Source organism: Zootoca vivipara, chromosome 1, assembly GCF_963506605.1.
Source record: "Zootoca vivipara chromosome 1, rZooViv1.1, whole genome shotgun sequence".
NCBI lineage: Eukaryota > Metazoa > Chordata > Lepidosauria > Squamata > Lacertidae > Zootoca > Zootoca vivipara.
In genome coordinates, this window is record NC_083276.1 from 52,281,065 (window position 1) to 52,300,259 (window position 19,195).

General features: G+C 44.2%; 1 protein-coding gene across 1 annotated transcript in view; it reads right to left on the reverse strand.

Annotated features, from left to right (window-relative positions):
* Positions 1–12,835, reverse strand: part of HSD17B12 (hydroxysteroid 17-beta dehydrogenase 12) — a 45,976-nt gene extending 33,141 nt beyond the window's left edge. The window contains exon 1 of the mRNA XM_035116045.2: positions 12,604–12,835. Coding sequence (XP_034971936.1) covers positions 12,604–12,775 — 172 coding nt within the window. The 5' untranslated portion in view covers positions 12,776–12,835. The remainder of the gene's footprint in view (positions 1–12,603) is intronic.
* Positions 12,836–19,195: the final 6,360 nt, after the last annotated feature.

The window sequence follows — 19,195 nt, forward strand, 5'->3', positions numbered from 1 at the left end:
CAAACTACACACTGCAAAGCATAAAACAGAGAAGATAGGTAGAAGGGGAAATGTGGTCTGCCACATTTAGAAAAACTGATGGCCTGTCACCCAGACACTGATGAATATTTTTACAGGATAAAAATGGCAACCTACAGTCTAAAAATAGACCAGTGTGCTGCAGACCTGTCTGGTTTGGCTATGCTTCTAGAATACCAATGCAATTCCTTGCTGATATGCTGCCACCATTTCACAATGCAGGAAGAGAGGAAATGGTTATTGAAAACATTCTATTTGCAAGAAAGAGAAACATACAGAAATCTGGATTTATGGTGTGCATTTACTTTCAAATTTGTAGACTGCAGAAGCTAGTAGCAATCAGAAATGCCCATTTCTGTAAAGGAATATTTCTCCTTACACTCTAGGCAAAGATCAATGTCCTTCTTAATTTTTAATATCTGCAACTCATGACAGAATGCTCTCATCATTTAAAAATTAAGATGTAAATGTATCCTATTGCAACCTTCATGAAAACCTTCATGAAAACCATTTTTGTCTATTATGTCTATTTGGGATGCAAGTAAGCCATTTTACACATCACAACACCTGTTCTTAGCTAAAATGATGTAACATCCATAAAGCTGCCTTATAGCACTTTATAAGAAAGTACATAAGCCCGTTATGACACTATGGTGTCAGAAAGGAGATACACTAAAGCTGATTGTACAATGGGAAAACTAAGAATTCCGTTTTATTTCCTCTTCCATCTTGAACAGATACACACACACACACACACACACACACACACACACACATTTTGCTCAACACATACCGGTATATATTTGCTTTGCATATTCATCAAATATACATTTCAATATGGTGGAATGTTAACATTATACTTGCATTCAACATGTCTTCATTTTGGTTCACATTTTTACCTTCTCACAATTTTTTTAATCAGGGGTGGGGAAATTCTGGCAATGGGGTCAAATTTGGCCAGGTCCAAGTCCCAGTTTTGCCCACATGTCAATTTCCCCAGATCTGTCCAACACCTGATGTCACTTGTGAAGAACAGCAATGTGAAAGGTAGGGATTATACCATTAACATCTAGTGAGTTACATGGCTGAATGAGATCTGAGGTCACCCTCCAACACCCTCTTGGCATTATGAAAAAATAGCCTGGAATGAGCACTGGCCTCTCATATTTTCTCCTACCCTCACATGATACGATTCTCTCCACTCTTGGTTCACAGCAAACCACCATTTGCCATCATTAACCTAATAGCAAACCAGGAAGGGGAAACTGCAGAACACCAGATAGAGAACATAAAAGTCTATTTATTCTAGGCTTCTACACCATGGTTTGCCATTATGTTGGAACTTAACCATTAGGATAAATAAATACTTATTTGATTTACCTGAGACTTTATTGAACAAAGTTCTGCAATTGTCCGTTTGTGGCTGAGTAAGTGTAAGTTACTTTTGTTTATAAATGCCATGAAGGAAGCCAAAATGCTTTCTTAAAATACTATTCAGAAGTGAGCACTAATAGGAAGGCTGTTTGCCCTGTAGAGAAGCTCAACAATATAAAGACAGAAGTGCAACTATCAAGCTTCTTTAAGCATTTCTGTTACAGTTTGTTTGACGTATCTTATTTTCCCTGAAAGAACAAAGAGGACACTATATAGGCATCATAATGCTATGCTCAGCACCATAGCAATCCCTCACCCTGGATAAGAACACATGGATTTTGAGCATGTCCTTGTCACATGGCACTTCTCCCCTTTGGGGTTCAGTCACATCTATTCACCAAACAAGCAGCTGAGTCCCACTGCTCACTGGGAACACAGCACATTCATACGACAGCATAAGCAGATGAATGGTGCAACGGAATTCAAAGGACTGGCCAATTCACAGTGCTAGGTTTACTGAAGAAGTTAAACACAATATATGTTGTGTCCCAACACCAATAATTCAGGCTCCTTCACAAGTTAAAAGAGAGATATATTTCCGGGTTTCCACAATTCAGTGCCCTTTCTGTACAGACATTACGCATGACTGCGAACACACATACGCTATTAGGAGCCCTACTCAATCATGAGTTCCAGAAGTTCACACTGCATGTTTGAAAGCATGCAAGAAAGGTGTGCCAAAAGATAAAAAAAGATCCAAAGCAGAAATATGGGGAAAGCAACCCTTAAATTGGCTTAAACATAGCTTCCAGAGCATAAAGGGTGCGTACATCAAATTTCTGTATAGGAAAGGAAGCCAAGTATAACCCTATGTGTTGTTTACCACATACAGTTATCTACAAGCATGAGGAGTGCTAGACCAAATGCTTTGCATCAAGAAGGTCTTAGGTTCAAATCCCAAATCTTCAGTGAAAGGATAAGGTAATAAATAGGTGATGGAAGAGACCTCTGTCCAAGATCCCAAAAAGCTGCTGACATTCAAAATAGACAATCCTGGACTAAATGGACCAGAGGTGTGATAATAGAACAGCTTCATATGTAGTAGTAATAATAATAACAATAATTTTTTATTTGTATCCCGCTCTCCCCAGCCAAAGCCAGACTCGGAGCGGCTAACAACAGGTAAAAATAGCACAGTGTACATAAAATCGCACAGTCAATTAATTAAAATACATTCTAGAATCAATTCAGAATCAAATTAATGGCAACCATCGGGTTAGAGTTCTATGAAGATTACAGAAGGAGAGATGGGGTCAGACTGTGCCTTGGCCAAAGGCCTGGTGGAACAGGTCCATCTTGCAGGCCCTGCGGTAATAATAAAGAAGAAATAAACTGCATTTTATTGCCTACATGAAAGTATTTCTCATGTATACAAGGTATGAAGTAGCCCAAGTTATGGTGGAAAATGAACTTAACATAAGACACTGAATTTTCCTTTCTATACAAGCAACTGTTCAAACTGACTACTGTACATCTGATTTCATGAACTAATAAACAGAAGAGGCCAAAATTCAGAAAATTAGACAGCAAAATCATGCAACATATTCCCCACACATAAGAGCACCAATACCTGCATCTGTGTGGAGGGCTTGTCATTCTGGTGGCAACTGGCTGAGGTGCTCTGCTGACTCTGCCACCCACTGCTAAAATGGCTAGCCCCTATCTCTCTGCCCCAAACTAGTTGGGGAGTGCAAAAAATAATTAGGTTAGCAAGAACATGCAACAGGACATTTTCAGAATTAAATCCAAGTGGTATCACACAAGCCCCATCCCTCACTAATTTCAAACAGGGCTTAAGACTTCTTTTACCATGGCCTTTGGGATCTGTAAGTTGTATGCTGTGTTTTTACATCGTTATATTATTTCTTTTCTTTTGTGGTATGCTGCTTTATATTTGGATGGACCGTGGAAGTTTTAAATGCTAATGGTTTTGATGATATTTTTAATGGGAAATTCAATATGGTTGTAAACCACTTTGGGAGGCATTTCACAGATATTAAGGGATGAACAGGAATAGTTGGGAATGCTTTTCAAGTTCAGATCAAAAACCAAGCTCTAAGAGGACTCAGGGATTTGAAAGCTTGCTTCTTGCTTGAGGTGGTCTTTTATGAGCCTGCCTCAGGAAAACTTTGTTGACATCTTTACCTGCATGTGCAATAACTCTTAACAAAGATAGCCACCCCACACAAAGTATTTCCTTCTATAGGTGGAGTGGCTGACTCTCCATCAAGGAAGTCCATTCAAGATCTGAGTAATTCTGAAATTATATATGAGCCAAATAGGGTTTAGTTGGGACACCAGTGGAAACACAATCAAGGAGCAGCATATGTTTATTACAATACATTTTAAAATAATGCACCAACATTGTTCAGTGCAGATTCCTACATTAGAGATATATATTATACATATACCAGTCTTCACTGTTGTGTTGAACTGTCTGGCAGTACAGTAATTACATAATTGAAAAGAATGCTGTATTTTTAAAGGAATGCTACAGTTGTAAGGCATAAAAATAGGGAGGTCAATTCACAAGTTAGCCAACAGAGGATGCTGTGTAGCAATATATAAAAAGCTTCATTCTACAGCTAAAACACTCTCAAAGGCACAATCAATTTCAAACCAAAATGTTTTCCCAACAAACATGACCATGAAGCAACTTCTTCATTACACTACTCACTCTTTAAGTTTCTTTAGAAAAACTGCCAGAGGGGTTTATTTGAACAGTAAGAAGTAACTGCATATAACTCAACATTTTATGTGCTCTAAAAATTACACAGGATCTCTATTAATTGTATGGCTTACGGTATATGCATCAGATCAGCACTTACTGGACAGCTTAAAAAGTCATTGTTCATTCTGGTTAAGTAAAGGGCAACAACAATTATGAGAACATGCAATGTAAAAGTAAACACTTCTAAGTTCACCAAGAAACTTCCTTCTAACTAAAGGAGCTGAGCAACAATAATTTGCTCACTTTTGCATGTGTCAAATATCAAGTCAGGTTTGTTCCAGCAAAACCAGAATGCGTGGTTTATGTTTTTATTTTTAAAAAGCTGTCCAAGATTCTTAATAAAAGAAAAAAAGCAGTAAGTACAAGTTCACAATACCCCCAGAAGGTTTGGTACACGATGAACTACCAATCCTTACAGAACACTTATGCAATAAATAGGACAACTATTTTTCCTACTTGCTCTCCTCTAAGGGTCAGGCTAGAGCTTGAGGGTGCTGTTAGAGCTGGCCCCATCTGTGGAAGCCCAAGTGGATTCTGTCACTTAAATTATGTTCCACCAACTACAGCTGTTGCACTAGTTCCAACCCCATAGAGAAAGTCTTGCCAGAGTTATTCATGTACTAGTGGCAATCCATTTAGACTACTTTAATGAGCCATAGTGCGCATTTGAAGACTACAAAGAAACTGCAGCTGGAACAACAACAGCAGCTAGATTTCTAACCGGGATTGGTCAAATGGAATCCCTCTCAAAACTCAGAAACTTCACTGGTTACTAGTCCATTTCCAGGCAAAAGTCAATGAGCTGGTTTTCATATTTAAAGCCTCAAATGGCTTAAGACCCAGATACTTGGAGGACTGTCTCCCCCCACATGAACCTGCCAATCTAAACACCATCTTTGTAGGCCCTTTGAGGCTTCTCCCTGCCTTTTGAGGTGAGTGATGATTACAAAGGGGACCTTCTGTTGTGCATACCTATTGAGGAATATTCTTCCTCAAGGAGATCTGACTGTCCTCAATTAGGATGTGTTTTCACGGCAAGGCAAATATCTTAAAATAACCCAGAATTTTTGTTTTGTGTTTTTCTGATTTTTTTGTTTTTGTTTACTGAGATTGTGCTGAAGCAGCCCTTAATTATATTATTTTATGCTTTTATCCTCTTAAATGCTAAGCCACTCTTAAAGACTCCAATGGAAGAGCAGAATATTGTATTGATTATGAATAACTATCAAACAAAAAGTGTGTGTATGGATGAGGGGAAAAGGCATCTGGGAAAATTCACAGGCATTGTGAGACATGGAAGTGTCAGGCCTACCAGTGTCCATCCTACGTCTCTATCTCAGTTGTGTCTGTGTGGCTTCTTCCAGCATTTTCACAAAGACCCACATCCAGGATTTGCAGTATATGGGGTCTTGTACACTAAACTGACACAATTCCATTAGGTTATAAGGGACAGTTTGCATGGATTGTGCCTATGTTCATTATATTGCAACCGGTCCCCTTGCTCACCGAGGGTATTTTTTTTTGGGGGGGGGGAGACTCAACTTCTGATTCCTACAAAAGATGCAGGGCAAAGTGATTAATAAAAACACAACATGCCACAGCAGCTGCAACTTTCTTGGTCTTTGATTTGAACCAACAACATGGCAACCCCTAACACTTGTTTTTATATATTTTTTATTTTTAAAGTTCTAATATAAAAAAATCCATTTCCAATATATCTGTATAGATTGCACAAGTCAGAGGAAATAGTAGTAAGTTCTTGCAAGAAAAGTTTTAGAAGAAAAACATTACAAAACAAATACTTAGGCTTGTAACAAATATTATAACTGATTACAGAATCCTTCATTATTCTCTCAACTGCTCTTCTACCTCACCTATGTACGGTAAGCAACAGAATATGTAAGAGTAAGTTCTACAAGGATGGCAACAGAGGATACTTCAGACTCCCTGTCTGGATAGTAGAGGAAAAAATATTGCATTCTACATCACAGCCCTTCAGGTATTTGAAAAGGGCTATACCAGGCACCCCCAAACTTCGGCCCTCCAGATATTTTGGACTACAATTCCCATCACCCCCAACCACTGGTCCTGTTAGCTAGGGATCATGGGAGTTGTAGGCCAAAACATCTGGAGGGCCGCAGTTTGGGGATGCCTGGGCTATACTCTCTCCTCCCCACCCCACCCCACTCTTTTCCAGACAAAACATACCCAGCTCCTTCAACCTTTCCCCACAGAACTTCTTTCCCATGTTATAAACCTCACTAAAAGCATATTTTACCTCTAAAGGGTATTTCCATGTACAACCACCCACAAAAGCTTCAGGCCATATTCATGTTGTGACCCTGCAGCATGTGACAATTGCTATGGTGAGATTGGAACAACTGATGCCTTACACCAGTGGTTTTCAATCAGTGTGCCATGGCACCCTGGGGTGTCTTGAATGATGGTCAGGGGTACCGCGGGCAAAACTGGCCTCTGTCCCTCTTTCCTTCCTTCCCTCCCTCCTCTGATGCCCTCTCATGTCTGCCTCCCAAAAGCTTGCACAGCTTTTTATTACAGTCCTGGCTATAAGCTTTGCAGGCGAATGGTGCCTCTTGGAGCCACCTTGGGGGGGGGGGGCAGCTCAGAGACCAGGAGTAGCAGCAGGACTCCCAAGGAGAGGGGAGAGAGGAGGCTGAGGAAATACTCCAAAAGGGAAGGTGTTTGCAAAAGGGTGAGAGGCTGTCAGCTCTGAGGCAAAGGGTGACATAACTGGGTTCCTGAGCCCCACAGGGGTGCCACAGAAAGAGTGTACAGTAATTCATTAAGGGAGCCATGGACTGGAAAAGGTTGAAAACCTCTGCCTTATGCTGTGGGATGAATGTCTCCTAGAGGTGCACAATATCCCTTTGTGTATTTTGTGCTTGGGTGTAAAGACAGATTGGGGATTATTATTATTATTACATTCATAGCGCACCTTTTCCCCACAAAGAGCTAAAGAGGAAACACTTCTTCCCCTCTCTATTTTATCCTCACAAGAACCATGTGAGGTATGTTAGGCTGAGAGACAATGACTAGCCTAAAGTCTCACCCAGTAGGCTTCAAGGCTGAGTAGGGACCTGAATCCTGGCCTCCCAGGTCCTAGCCCAGCACTCTTAACAACTTCTCCACACTGGCTTTGTGCTGTCCAGCACTCCTGACTGAGGAACAAGAGATAGTTGTGCAGAGGAAAACTAGACTGTTTATTCCGGCCTAGTAAGATTTTATCTGGATTAACATTTCTAGTTCCCGAATGTCATACTTTGAAGATGAAGACAAATAGAAACAGTTACAGGTAGGTAGCCGTGTTGGTCTGCCGTAGTCAAAAAATTTTTAAAAAAATCCTTCCAGTAGCACCTTAGAGACCAACTAAGTTTGTCATTGGTATGAGCTTTCGTGTGCATCTGAAGAAGTGTGCATGCACACAAAACTCGTACCAATGACAAACTTAGTTGGTCTCTAAGGTGCTACTGGAAGGATTTTTTCTATATGGACAAACCACAATGTTATCGGAAACAAAGATGGGTCTATGTCTCTATCTTAAATAATGGGAGAGGTATGTGGATAGGATATCTCTGGCTGAAGTAATTCTTACAAGTTTTAATTTTAATATAGTTGCCTGATGTTTTTTGTTAATGTAAATGTAACCCCAAGGACCTTTAGTGGCTGATATGAGCACATCTGGGCTTCTTCCCCTCCACACCCCCACGTGCCCCTAAAATCTGTTCAGGAAGGGAAAATAGAAAACAGAAGACCTCCTGAGCAAACTGGTGGACATCACTGGATGTTACTTTTATATACAGCAGGCTAGAAGTAAGAAGGTAAAGAAACTAAACGTGGTATTCAGCAAATTTTTATGCAGAGAAGACTCATAAAATAAATGAAAGTGACAAAAATAGGTTGATTAATTTCACTGGGTTTACTAAGTAAACCTTAGTTGAGTACCACCCTACAGCTCCACCTTTCCTATTTTCCTTCTGCAAGGGTATGGTTTTCCACAAAAAACAAACTCAGTTTTAGAATTGCACATGAGAATGACTAATGGACCCAGGTGGCGCTGTGGGTTAAACCAGAGTCTAGGGCTTGCTGATCAAAAGGTTGGTGGTTCAAATCCCTGCCACGGGGTGAGCTCCCGTTGCTCGGTCCCAGCTCCTGCCCACCTAGCAGTTCAAAAGGACATCAAAGTGCAAGTGGATAAATAGGGACCGCTCCGGCGGGAAGGTAAACGGCGTTTCTGTGCACTGCTCTGGTTCACCAGAAGCAGCTTTGTCATGCTGGCGATATGACACGGAAGCTGTCTGCGGACAAACGCCGGCTCCCTCGGCCTATAGAGTGAGATGAGCGCCGCAACCCCAGAGTCAGACACGACTGGACCTGATGGTCAGGGGCCCCCTTTACCTTATGGTAAAAATAACATGTTTTGAGGGAAGTTAACTTAGAAAAGTGCTCTGTTTTACTCTAGGCTGCTCTCAAACTATAATCTCAAGTATGTGGCTACATGTGTAGAATGAGCAATTGTCCTAAGGCACTAAACATGTCACATTATTTGGGAAAGTGAGAAGCAGCTTTGTGAACTGTCAACAGCATGAGCAAAGTCCAGAAATAATGAATGTGGCATATCTCTTAAGCACATGGGCAATATGCCCATGTTTCAGTACTCTCTGATAATCATTCACCTTGACTGGGGGTTCACAGGGGGTTCCACAGACCATCAGCTGAATTTGTGTGTGTCCACAGCATGCCTGTGAAGAACACTTACAATTTGAATTCTACAGAATTCTGTGGAATTCAAATTGTACTACAATAAAATAGTGTAATATATAAAAAGCCAAAAAAACAATTACCGGTAAAAAAATCTTAAGGCATATAGCACAGTGCATTTACCACTGCTATAAAAGGCAAAAGAAGAAAGGAGCAAAGAGTGCTCTGCCAATTCCCCAAGCATTTTTAAAGAGCGGGTGGGATTTGGGAACAACTGATCGAAGATTATGCAGTTTTCACAAGATGTAATCTCCTAGGTAGAGCTACAGACAGGCACACCCACACATTATCTGATAGGTTGATAGAATTATCAGGTCAGTGATATCAGGATGAAGGTTATTTTAGTGTGGCAGAAAAGTACTAATCGATAAATATTATGTAATTTGATTGCAAAAGTTGGAATGTCTTGGAAGCTGTTCAATAGAACTGATTATAAAATTAAATTAGTATGCCTATACTCAGCCAGCAAGCTGTATGTTTTTTTCCCTCAGAAACTTATATTTAAATTTTAAAGAATGGATTAAAAAGTGGTTCATCTGCTCTTAACCTGAGGTACCACTTTAGCTAATGGGGCCTCCCACTGCTGCTGCACCGCCACCACTCGATTTCTGTTCTCATCCTGAAGCAAAGTTCTTAACCCGAGGTACTATTTCTGGGTTAGCGGAATTTGTAACCTGAAGCGTCTGTAACCCAAGGTACCACCACTGTAGCACCTCGGGTTAATAACTTTGGCGTGCTATGGTCCATGGGGTCACGAAGAGTCGGACACGACTAAACAACAACAGGATGAGAACAGAAATCGCGCAGCGGCGGCGTGGCAGAGGCCCCACTAGCTAAAGTGGTAGCTCAGGTTAAGAACAGTTTCAGGTTAAGAACGGACCTCCAAAACGAATTAAGTTCTTAACTCGAGGTACCACTGTATGTACTACTGCAGAAAGACAAGAATGAATATCATGGGATACAGAGAGGGGTAAATAGTTGTGAAGAGTGGTAGCCTTGTTTATTTTATTTGGATAGTCATAGCAAACTCCTTGTAAATTAGGGTTCTTGTTCTTTTTGCATTTTACACATCGGCCGCATCAACCATTTTGGAATGATTCTTTTGGAATATCAAACTTCTATATCTTCCACAAGTGATACTAGGCAAAGATACACTCTGGGACAAAACAAGAATTTCAGTTAATATAAACAAGTTTGGTTGTAATGCATGCATCACTGCACAAAGAGCATGGAGTTGCGTACTGAATTTCCCAGTGCCAGTAAAACTTCACCTCTTATCTTACTGTTGCACACCACCCCAATCTCCACAGCAGGGAAAGATTTCAGGGGTCAGGCACTTACCCAGGGTTTGTGTTTCCTTTTGGAAATAAGGCACAGTAGAGACTTGTGATTTCTTTAAAATACATGGTTTATTTACACATATATACAACCTAAGCCTATGATGTAGGGGCTTCCAGGATTACACTCCAAGAGGGTTTCATTTATTCCATTTCTGCAGCCTTGGATTCAAACTGTCTGCCCACATTGTGCTCTCTCCCCACTTTTGCCAGCCTGCTACCACTTACAAACTGCAACTATTTTCCCTACAGTTTACATTATTTCCCAAAGTAATCCTGAAACTCCCTTCTAGAAACTCTGGCAATGTCTTCTCCTAACTACCCACAGTTCAGAGTGGAGCTCCACCCATTTGCTGTCTGGCACAGAGAGTCTCTGTTAATGGCTCATATTCCCTGCCTTTGTTTGCTTAACAAACCGACCATTATCAGGCTGGCCTGTATTTTTACACTGCTAAATGCAGCCAAGCATTGATTAAATTATAGCACTTAATTCATGGCACCCCAAACCCCATAAAATCACAATATAAACTGCCCCAGGCCACTACACGACAGTCGGTACTGCCATCAGGATTGCTGTGCCAGCAGTACAGAATAACCTGCCCATAATACAAAAGTGTCTCACAAGAGTACTATAGAAGAACAAGACAGACAAGGCTAGCAACATCTTAAATGAAACCAGAGCAAAATATGCCAACAAAAGTGTAAATCAAGGGCACTTGGAGTTATTACTAGAAGCAAATGTGGCAGTTAAACAAGTAATGCCTATTTGCCTCACACAGGATTCTATTCTAGCTACTGCTGCACATGACTCTGTGCATAGTTCCAGAGAATGGGACAGAGACGTAGGATTACTGGTAATTAAATTTTAAAGGTACTACTGGTGAAGAATTCCAAATAAATCAAGAGCTACTAGCTGGCACATACTGACAAGCACAGCAGCTGGTTTAATAAAAGCAATTTTACGTGAATTTTTAATTTCTTAAGGGGGGGGAATCTACATTATTCATGACCCTATGATGCATATATTATTTATACTGGCAGTTTACCAGGGCCAATAATTAAATATATTGATTACATTAAATGAGAGCATGTTTCAAAAACTCACACAGGTCAGTTGCAGAGCAATCAAACAAAAGCATAACTCTGATTTCTTTTCTTTTTTTAACTTGGCTCCTAATGAGAATCTTTACATTACACACACTAAAAAAGTTCCTACTTTATGTTCTTTTAATTCTGCTTTAAATTTCCATTTCAGAAGCTTTGGTTTTATTATTGCTTTTCCTTTTAAAAAAACTTGGAAGCTATGTCGAGTAACTCTCAATAGTATAAAATGGGGTATAAGGTAACCTCAGTATACCATTGGCATCCTAACCCTAGGAATCCAAGCACAGGATAAAACTATTCTAGTAAGCTCCATTTTACCAGTAAGATGTCTTACATGAATTTAATAATGACCCTATATAAATATTTATTGGGAGAAAGTGCCAAAAGGCAGATAGATACAAAGGATTATACCCACTTTCCTTGGATCAAAAAAATCTATGACTACCAATTCCTGCTTCTGAATACTGAATCTCTATGATGGAACCGAACCACACTTAAGAGGATAATCTCTCTCCCCCCCCCCTCCAATGCATGTGGCCAGAAAACCATCCACATCAGTAATCAACATCACTAAAAACATTACCTCCTCCTCTAGAAGTATGGATCAGAAGAGAAGTAAAGTCTTTTTTTAAAAAAACCCTGACTGCAAGTATAAAAGCAAGAACTAATCTTATGAATCTTACTGTGCAGTTGAAGCTTTCGCTGGGCACAGAATTTTTAACAATTAAAAGTGCAGCCTTACTCTCCTCGCTCCAAATCTGCCACAGCGCCGATTACAGAAAAGCAGCAGCAGCATGTGAAGTGATCGGGCTAATCCGTGGCGAGTGACCTTGAGTGTGTACCGCACTTTATTCCCGTCCAATGCCAGTTGAGGAGGAGTTGAGCCAGGAGGGCTCCTCTCAAAACCGGGAGAAACGCTCAGAAGTTATCCCCCGCCAACATAAAAGGAGCTAGAGAAAGACACAAGCACACTTGCTCAGGAGGGAAAAGCCGTGCGCGAGTTTGACGAAGTGGGGAGAAGAAACGAAGGCAGGCGAGAACTGCTGGGGCTGAAGAGAGGCCTTGGAAGGGAAGGCACCGGCCGGACTGTGCGGAGACCTCGAAGGAGCAAGAGAAGAAAACGGGGGCTGGCTGCCGAGGCCTCCACTGGAGAATTCCGAGCCAAGGGGTACCGGCGCGGCGGAGGGCGGGTAAACTCACCTGCCCACGCGCCCAGGTGCGGGCCCACCGCCGCCGGGTTGCCCAGCACCCACAGGCGGACGGCATAAACTACGCGCCGAAGCTGCAGCCACACGAAGTAGGCGACGCTCGACACCCCGACCCAGTAGAAGAGGCCGGCGTAGGAAGACAAGAAAGAATCTGAGGCCCCCATAGCGCCACGGCAGCTCCTGCGACCACAGCGACGAGATGGCTGAGGCGAGAATGAACCCGCCCGGCTTCCGCCGGGCCTGTCCCACGGAACAGCCCCGCCCCCGCGGCGTAGCCATTGGCTGGCCGCTTCCCTCGCGCGCTCTCCTATTGGACGTTTTGCAGCTCGCGGCGAGTCCACGCTCGCGGAGGCCTACTCAAGTCATTCTTTCTCCCCGATTCTGCCCTCCTCCACACAGAGGAGCCGGTCCCTTCGCGCGTGCGCACTCAGGGGTGGGAGTGGAGCCTATTCCTTTGCCTCTTATTGGCCAAGGCCTTCTTCATTCATGTGGCGGCCACGCGGTAAGCAGGTGGGCGGTTTTTTCCCCCGGCGGGTAAATTGAAGGCGGGGAGCAATCGGGCGGCTCGCGCGTAGAGTGCAACGTCCGCTGGGAAGGCAGTCAAGGCCGGCCCAACCATGAGGCAAAGGTGAGGCGACTGCATCGGGAGCAAGATCCACAGGGGCAGCAGATCCCAATGTAGATCTTTACGTGCTGGATGAAAAGAGGCTCGTGGGACCTTCATGCCTGAAGTCTTGCTACTGCTGTTATCGGAAGAGGCTGCTCCCAGGCGCGAGGGGAATGTGGCATATGCCCCGCTAAGTTCTTCTTCCACTCTGCTTAGAGATATTTGTGTGTGGTTGTACTCCACATTGTTTTTCCCTCTTTGAGGCATAACTCAGGAAATGGTAGGATACAGTAGCTCATAATAAAACAAATTACCCCCCCCCCCGGTTGTGCAAGCAGGCTCTGTGCACTAGTGGGGAAATCTATGCTCCACAGGAGGAGGTATCTCTTCAGAAATGATGTCATCAGCAAGCAACAAGTGCCTTGCAAGGCAGAGGGTATCTGTTTAAGATCTGTACAGGCATGTTCACAACTTTTCATGCCCAGTTGTGTGGGAGTTAAACTTTAGCAATGATTGAAAAAGCAGGGTTATCTCAACATCATTGTCTGAAGTGCCAATTGTAACAATGTGCATTGACAAATACTTTTGAACCACCCAAATTTCTTGCAGGCATGCAGCCAGCTATGCCTCGGTCCAGTATACCTGAAGGAGCGTCTCCACCTCCATCGTTCTGCCGGGACACAGGTCCAGTACCAAGGGCCTTCTGGCGGTTCCTTCATTGCGAGAAGCCAAGTTGCAGGGAACCAGGCAGAGGGCCTTCTCGGTAGTGGCGCCCGCCCTGTGGAACGCCCTCCCATCAGATGTCAAAGAGAAAAACAACTACCAGACTTTTAGAAGACATCTGAAGGCAGCCCTGTTTAGGGAGGCTTTTAATGTTTAATAGATCGCTGTGTTTTATTTTTCTGTTGGAAGCCGCCCAGAGTGGCTGGGGAAACCCAGCCAGATGGGCGGGGTATAAATAATAAATTATTATTATTATCATCATCATTATGTGACTTTTCCTGCATGGTGCATCTGCTATAGGTCCCAAGACATTTCACTTCATCTCATTGTTCATGTTTCTATAAATCATCTGGCTGAAGGTTGCATTGGATCTTTTAGCTTGGGGAAAGCCCCATTTTATAGCTTTGGGCACCAGGCAAAAGCATTTCTCTATAACCAGGGCTTTGGCTGATTGACATTCTGTGGCCTTCAAAATGTGTTTGTGGAAAGAGGATTACAGTATTGTTTTTGTTTTATTAAGCACTAGCTGACCCGGCCATGCGTTGCTGCGGATTTTTTGGGGGGGGGATTATTGTCATTTGTGTTTTGAATGGTAATGGTTGCATAACTTGTTTTTGGTTAGTGTTTTGATGTAATATGCTTTTCCGGGTGTTTCAACTTTGTGCTTGTATTTATGGTTTGTTTGTTTTTTTGTCTTATGATTGTGCATTTTCGTTTGTTTGTTTGTTTGTTTTGGTAGTTTTATTTATGTTTTTAAGGCAGCATGGCCTTTGTTTTATGTAGGCCTTGCAGGAGCCTAGGAGCCTACATAAAACAAAGGCCATGCTGCGGCCTGTGATCCAGGTGCTCCCCCTCCCCCCCGGGTCTAGTGGGGGCCTGGCAGCCTGCGATCTGGGCTCTCCCCCTCTCCCCCCCCCCAGGCCTAGTGGGGTCTGACAGCCTGGCAGGGGCCTACATAAAACAAAGGCCGTGCTGCGGCCTGCAATCCGGGCACTCCCTCTCTCCCCCCCGGGCCTAGTGGGAGCCTGGCAGGGACCTAGGGGCCTACATGAAACAAAGGCCATGCTGCGGCCTGCGATCTGGGCGCTCCCCCTCTCCCCCCCGGGCCTAGTGGGGTCTGGCAGCCTGGCAGGGGCCTACATAAAACAAAGGTCGTGCTGCGGCCTGCGATCCGGGCGCTCCCCCTCTTCCCCCCCCGGGCCTAGTGGGAGCCTGGCAGGGGCCTATATAAAACAAAGGCGGTGATGCAGCCTGCGAGCCGAGCGCTCCCCCTCTCCCCCCCCAGGCCTAGTGGGGGCCTGGCAGCCTGGCAGGGGCCTACATGAAACAAAGGCCGTGCTGCAGCCTGCGATCCGGGTGCTCACCCTCTTCCCCCCCCTCCGGGCCTAGTGGGTGGCCTATGGGTCTGGTAATGGCTGCCTTGGTGGTTTCAGTTGCTTGGTTGGTGGTGTCATTATTTGGCGCTGCCCTTCAGAGCTTTTGCTGGTGACAGCGTGCAATCTGCCTTTCTATTGGATGCTGCTGGAGTCTTCAGAGCTTTTGCTGGTGACGTCTAATTTGGGCACCATTTTTTGCGTTTATTCACTATTCTAGGTGTGAAAGCTGTGCTTTTTGGAATTTTTTAATGCCAGATCCCTCACTAATGGGCATGGAACGTTGTGGGCAAATTGTTCAGCGGTTACGGAGAAAGGCTGTGACCTCTGCGCACGCAATGCCTACATATATATATTGGATCAGGCCAAAGGCCCATCTAGTCCAGCATCCTGTTCTCACAGTAGCCAACCGGATGGCAATGGGAAGCCTGCAGCAGAACGTGAGCACCATCCCCACTTGCAGTCTTGGTATTAACACATACTGTATTGCAGGGGTTCTCAAACTAAGGCCCGGGTGCCGGGTGCGGCCCAATCGCCTTCTAAATCCGGCCCATGGATGGTCCAGAAATCAGCATGTTTTTACATGAGTAGAATGTGTCCTTTTATTTAAAATGCATCTCTGGGTTATTTGTGGGGCATAGGAATTCGTTCATATTTTTTTTTCCAAAATATAGTCCGGCCCCCCACAAGGTCTGAGGGACAGTAGACCGGCCCCCTGCTGAAAAAGTTTGCTGACCCCTGCTGTATTGACTTTCAACAATGGAGGAAGTACTGTACATAGCCATCAAGTAAACACCATTGATAGCTTTATCATCTGTGAATTTGTCTAATCTATCACTACTGCTTGTAGGAGCAGGAAATAATCTACTTTCGTCAAGTCCTGAATCTTCCAACTTGCAGCTTCATTGCATTGCCCCAGGTTCTAATATGGAGAGGGAGAGAAATTACTCTCTATCCACTCTCCACACCATGTATAATTTTATATATTTGTCAGGTCTCCTGTGCCTTTTCTCTGAAGTAAAATAAAAAATCAAAATGTTGTAACCTTTCCTCATAGGGAAGTCAATTGTCCCCTTTGATCATTTTGGTTGCCCTTTTTCAGTTATACAATATCCATTTAGAAGTGGGCAACCAGAACTTTACACAATATTCCAATGATGGTTAATCCATAGATTTGCTGAATGGCAGGAGATTGGCAGTTTTATTTTCAATCCTTTTCCTAATGATCCCTAACATGAAATTTGTCTTTATCATAGCTGCCACATGCTGGGTCATCACCTTATTGAGCTATTAACCACAAACTCAAGGTTTCCTTCCTGGTCTGTCACCACCAGCTCCGACTCCATTAGCAATTGTTTTGCCCCAATGTGTATCACTTCATTTGTGACCAGTAGCTTTTGTGCTAATGAATGGGTAGTTTTCATCTTGCTGTCTTTCAATTTTCTACTCTCTTTTAAGCTCTTATCCGCATTGCTCCATTTGTTAACTAGCAAGTAGGAATGTCAAAACTTTTAAAAAAATCATTTTAAATACCTTGCTCTCATTTCACCTAGTTTTATATCTCTCATAATTAATGCCAGCGTATGATAGTGGTGTTTGATACCTTGGTTGTTTTCATGTCTTAAAGTACCAGCTCCAGTTTGCTTTTTTTATTGTTCTATTGAGAAGAATTAGGGAGCCTCGGTTTATACCAGGCATCCCCGAACTTTGGCCCTCCAGATGTTTTGGACTACAATTCCCAGCATCCCTGACCACTGGTCCTGTTAGCTAGGGATCATGGGAGTTGTAGGCCAAAACATCTGGAGGGCCGCAGTTTGGGGATGCCTGGTTTATACAGTGGTACCTCGGCCTAAGAACTTAATTTGTTCTGGAGGTCCGTTCTTAACCTGAAACTGTTCTTAACCTGAGGTACCACTTTAGCTAATGGGGCCTCCCACTGCCACCGCTCCGCCGCTGCGCGACTTCTCATCCTGAAGCAAAGTTCTTAACCTGAAGTACTATTTCTGGGTTAGCGGAGTCTGTAACCTGAAGCGTCTGTAACCCGAGGTACCACTGTAATCTGAAAATGTCTGTTGCTTGTCTGAACAAATATATATTGCCTACTTAAAGTAAGAGCCTCTATCCACATGTTTTGGACAGGAGCCAGGACATACCGGTAACCTATAGATGTGGCAACAGCACAAAAGGTAAATTTGTGTAAGGCACCTTGTGGACTGAAATATTGTTGACTACCCCAATTTCTGAGCAAGCTTCCGGGGATTCCAGGCACTCACTCAGGGTCCATGTTTCCTTTTAGAATTGAGGGACAGCAGAGACTGTGGTGTCTTTCTGATATATAGTTTATTTACAACCTGAGCCTACAGCACCAGCACCCTAAAAAGGTCTTGTTTCTCTAATAGCTGCAGCCTTAGATTCAATCAGAAATCAAACATTGCTCTCTGATGCTCTGCTTGCTGCTTTTTTTCCAGCTTCTAGCTCACATAAACACAAACTGTGCTTTCAAACTCAGGCTTTCGTCCTTCTCTACCAGAGAGCTGGAAGAGGGGCCCCCACCCATTTGCCATCTGACACAGAACCCCATTTCCTCTGTTCTCTTAATGACCCATTGCCTTTTGTTCTTCTTAATGGCCCACCATCCCAGGTGATGACCTCCTGAGGAAGCTAGCCTGCCTTATATTTTAACAACTGCTAGGATGGATTAGAAAACTGGTGCCACAATCTCTTAGCAGTATAAATTTCTCTATGCAATACTAATATGTGGGCGGCTTTCCCAGCCCCACCAGGTGAAGCCATATGCCTCTAGTGTTGCAATTGTGTAACAGAGTTGCTACAGGTGTTGTGAGTTTGTTCACATTCCCATCCCTTTCCCATCCCATCCCACATTCCCTTAGGCAAAAACTTTCTAAATCCCAAACTAGTAAAGCAGGATGAACACAGAACTTATTGTGTTGAGTAGGCCATTTTGAAAGTCATTCTTTTAACCCAGAGGTGAACTGCTGCCCTGAGTTGGAACTGACCTGACAACCCTTGCTATTTGGCCTGCCAGCCTCTTGCTAAATTTGTCATCATGACGTTATGCCAGGGGTCCCCAAAGTAAGGCCCGGGGGCCAGATGCGGCCCAATCGCCTTCTAAATCCAGCCCGTGGATGGTCTCGGAATCAGCATGTTTTTACATGAGTAGAATGTGTCCTTTTATTTAAAATGCATCTCTGGGTTATTTGTACGGCATAGGAATTCGTTCATTTCCCCAAAAAAATATAGTCCGCCTCCCAACAAGGTCTGAGGGACAGTGGACCGGCCCCCTGCTGAAAAAGTTTGCTGACACCTGTGTTATGCTGAAGATGTGAAAAACCCTGTGAACCACTCTGAATCATGTGGGATCAGTAGTCGCAGTAGTTCTGGTAGAATTGGTGACAAGGGCGTACCCACCATGGGGCAAGTTAGGGCAGCTGCCCTACTCTAGAAGCCAGCTGCCCCCCCACAAGGGCGTACCCACTGCGGGGCAAGTGGGGGCCGCAGGCTGCCCCTCCCTAGAAGCAGGGCTGGTGGGCAGAGGCGGAGCACAGCCCGGCGGAGCGCGAGTTCGCTATTCCCGCCGCGCCGCACCCTCCCTCCAGCTCCCTGCCGCGCCCTCAGGCAAGGCCAAGCACGGCAGGGAACCAGGGAGCGCGGCAGGGGAACGCCGAACTCGCGCTCTGCTGGGCTGGGCTCCGCCTCCGCCCACCAGCCCTGCTTCTAGGGAGGGGCACAGCCCGGCGGAGCGCGAGTTCGCCGTTCCCGCCCGCCGCGCTGCGCCCTCCCTCCAGCTCCCCGTCGCGACCTCAGGCAAGGCCAAGCGCGGCGGGGAACCAGAGAGCGCGGCGCGGCGGGAACGCCAAACT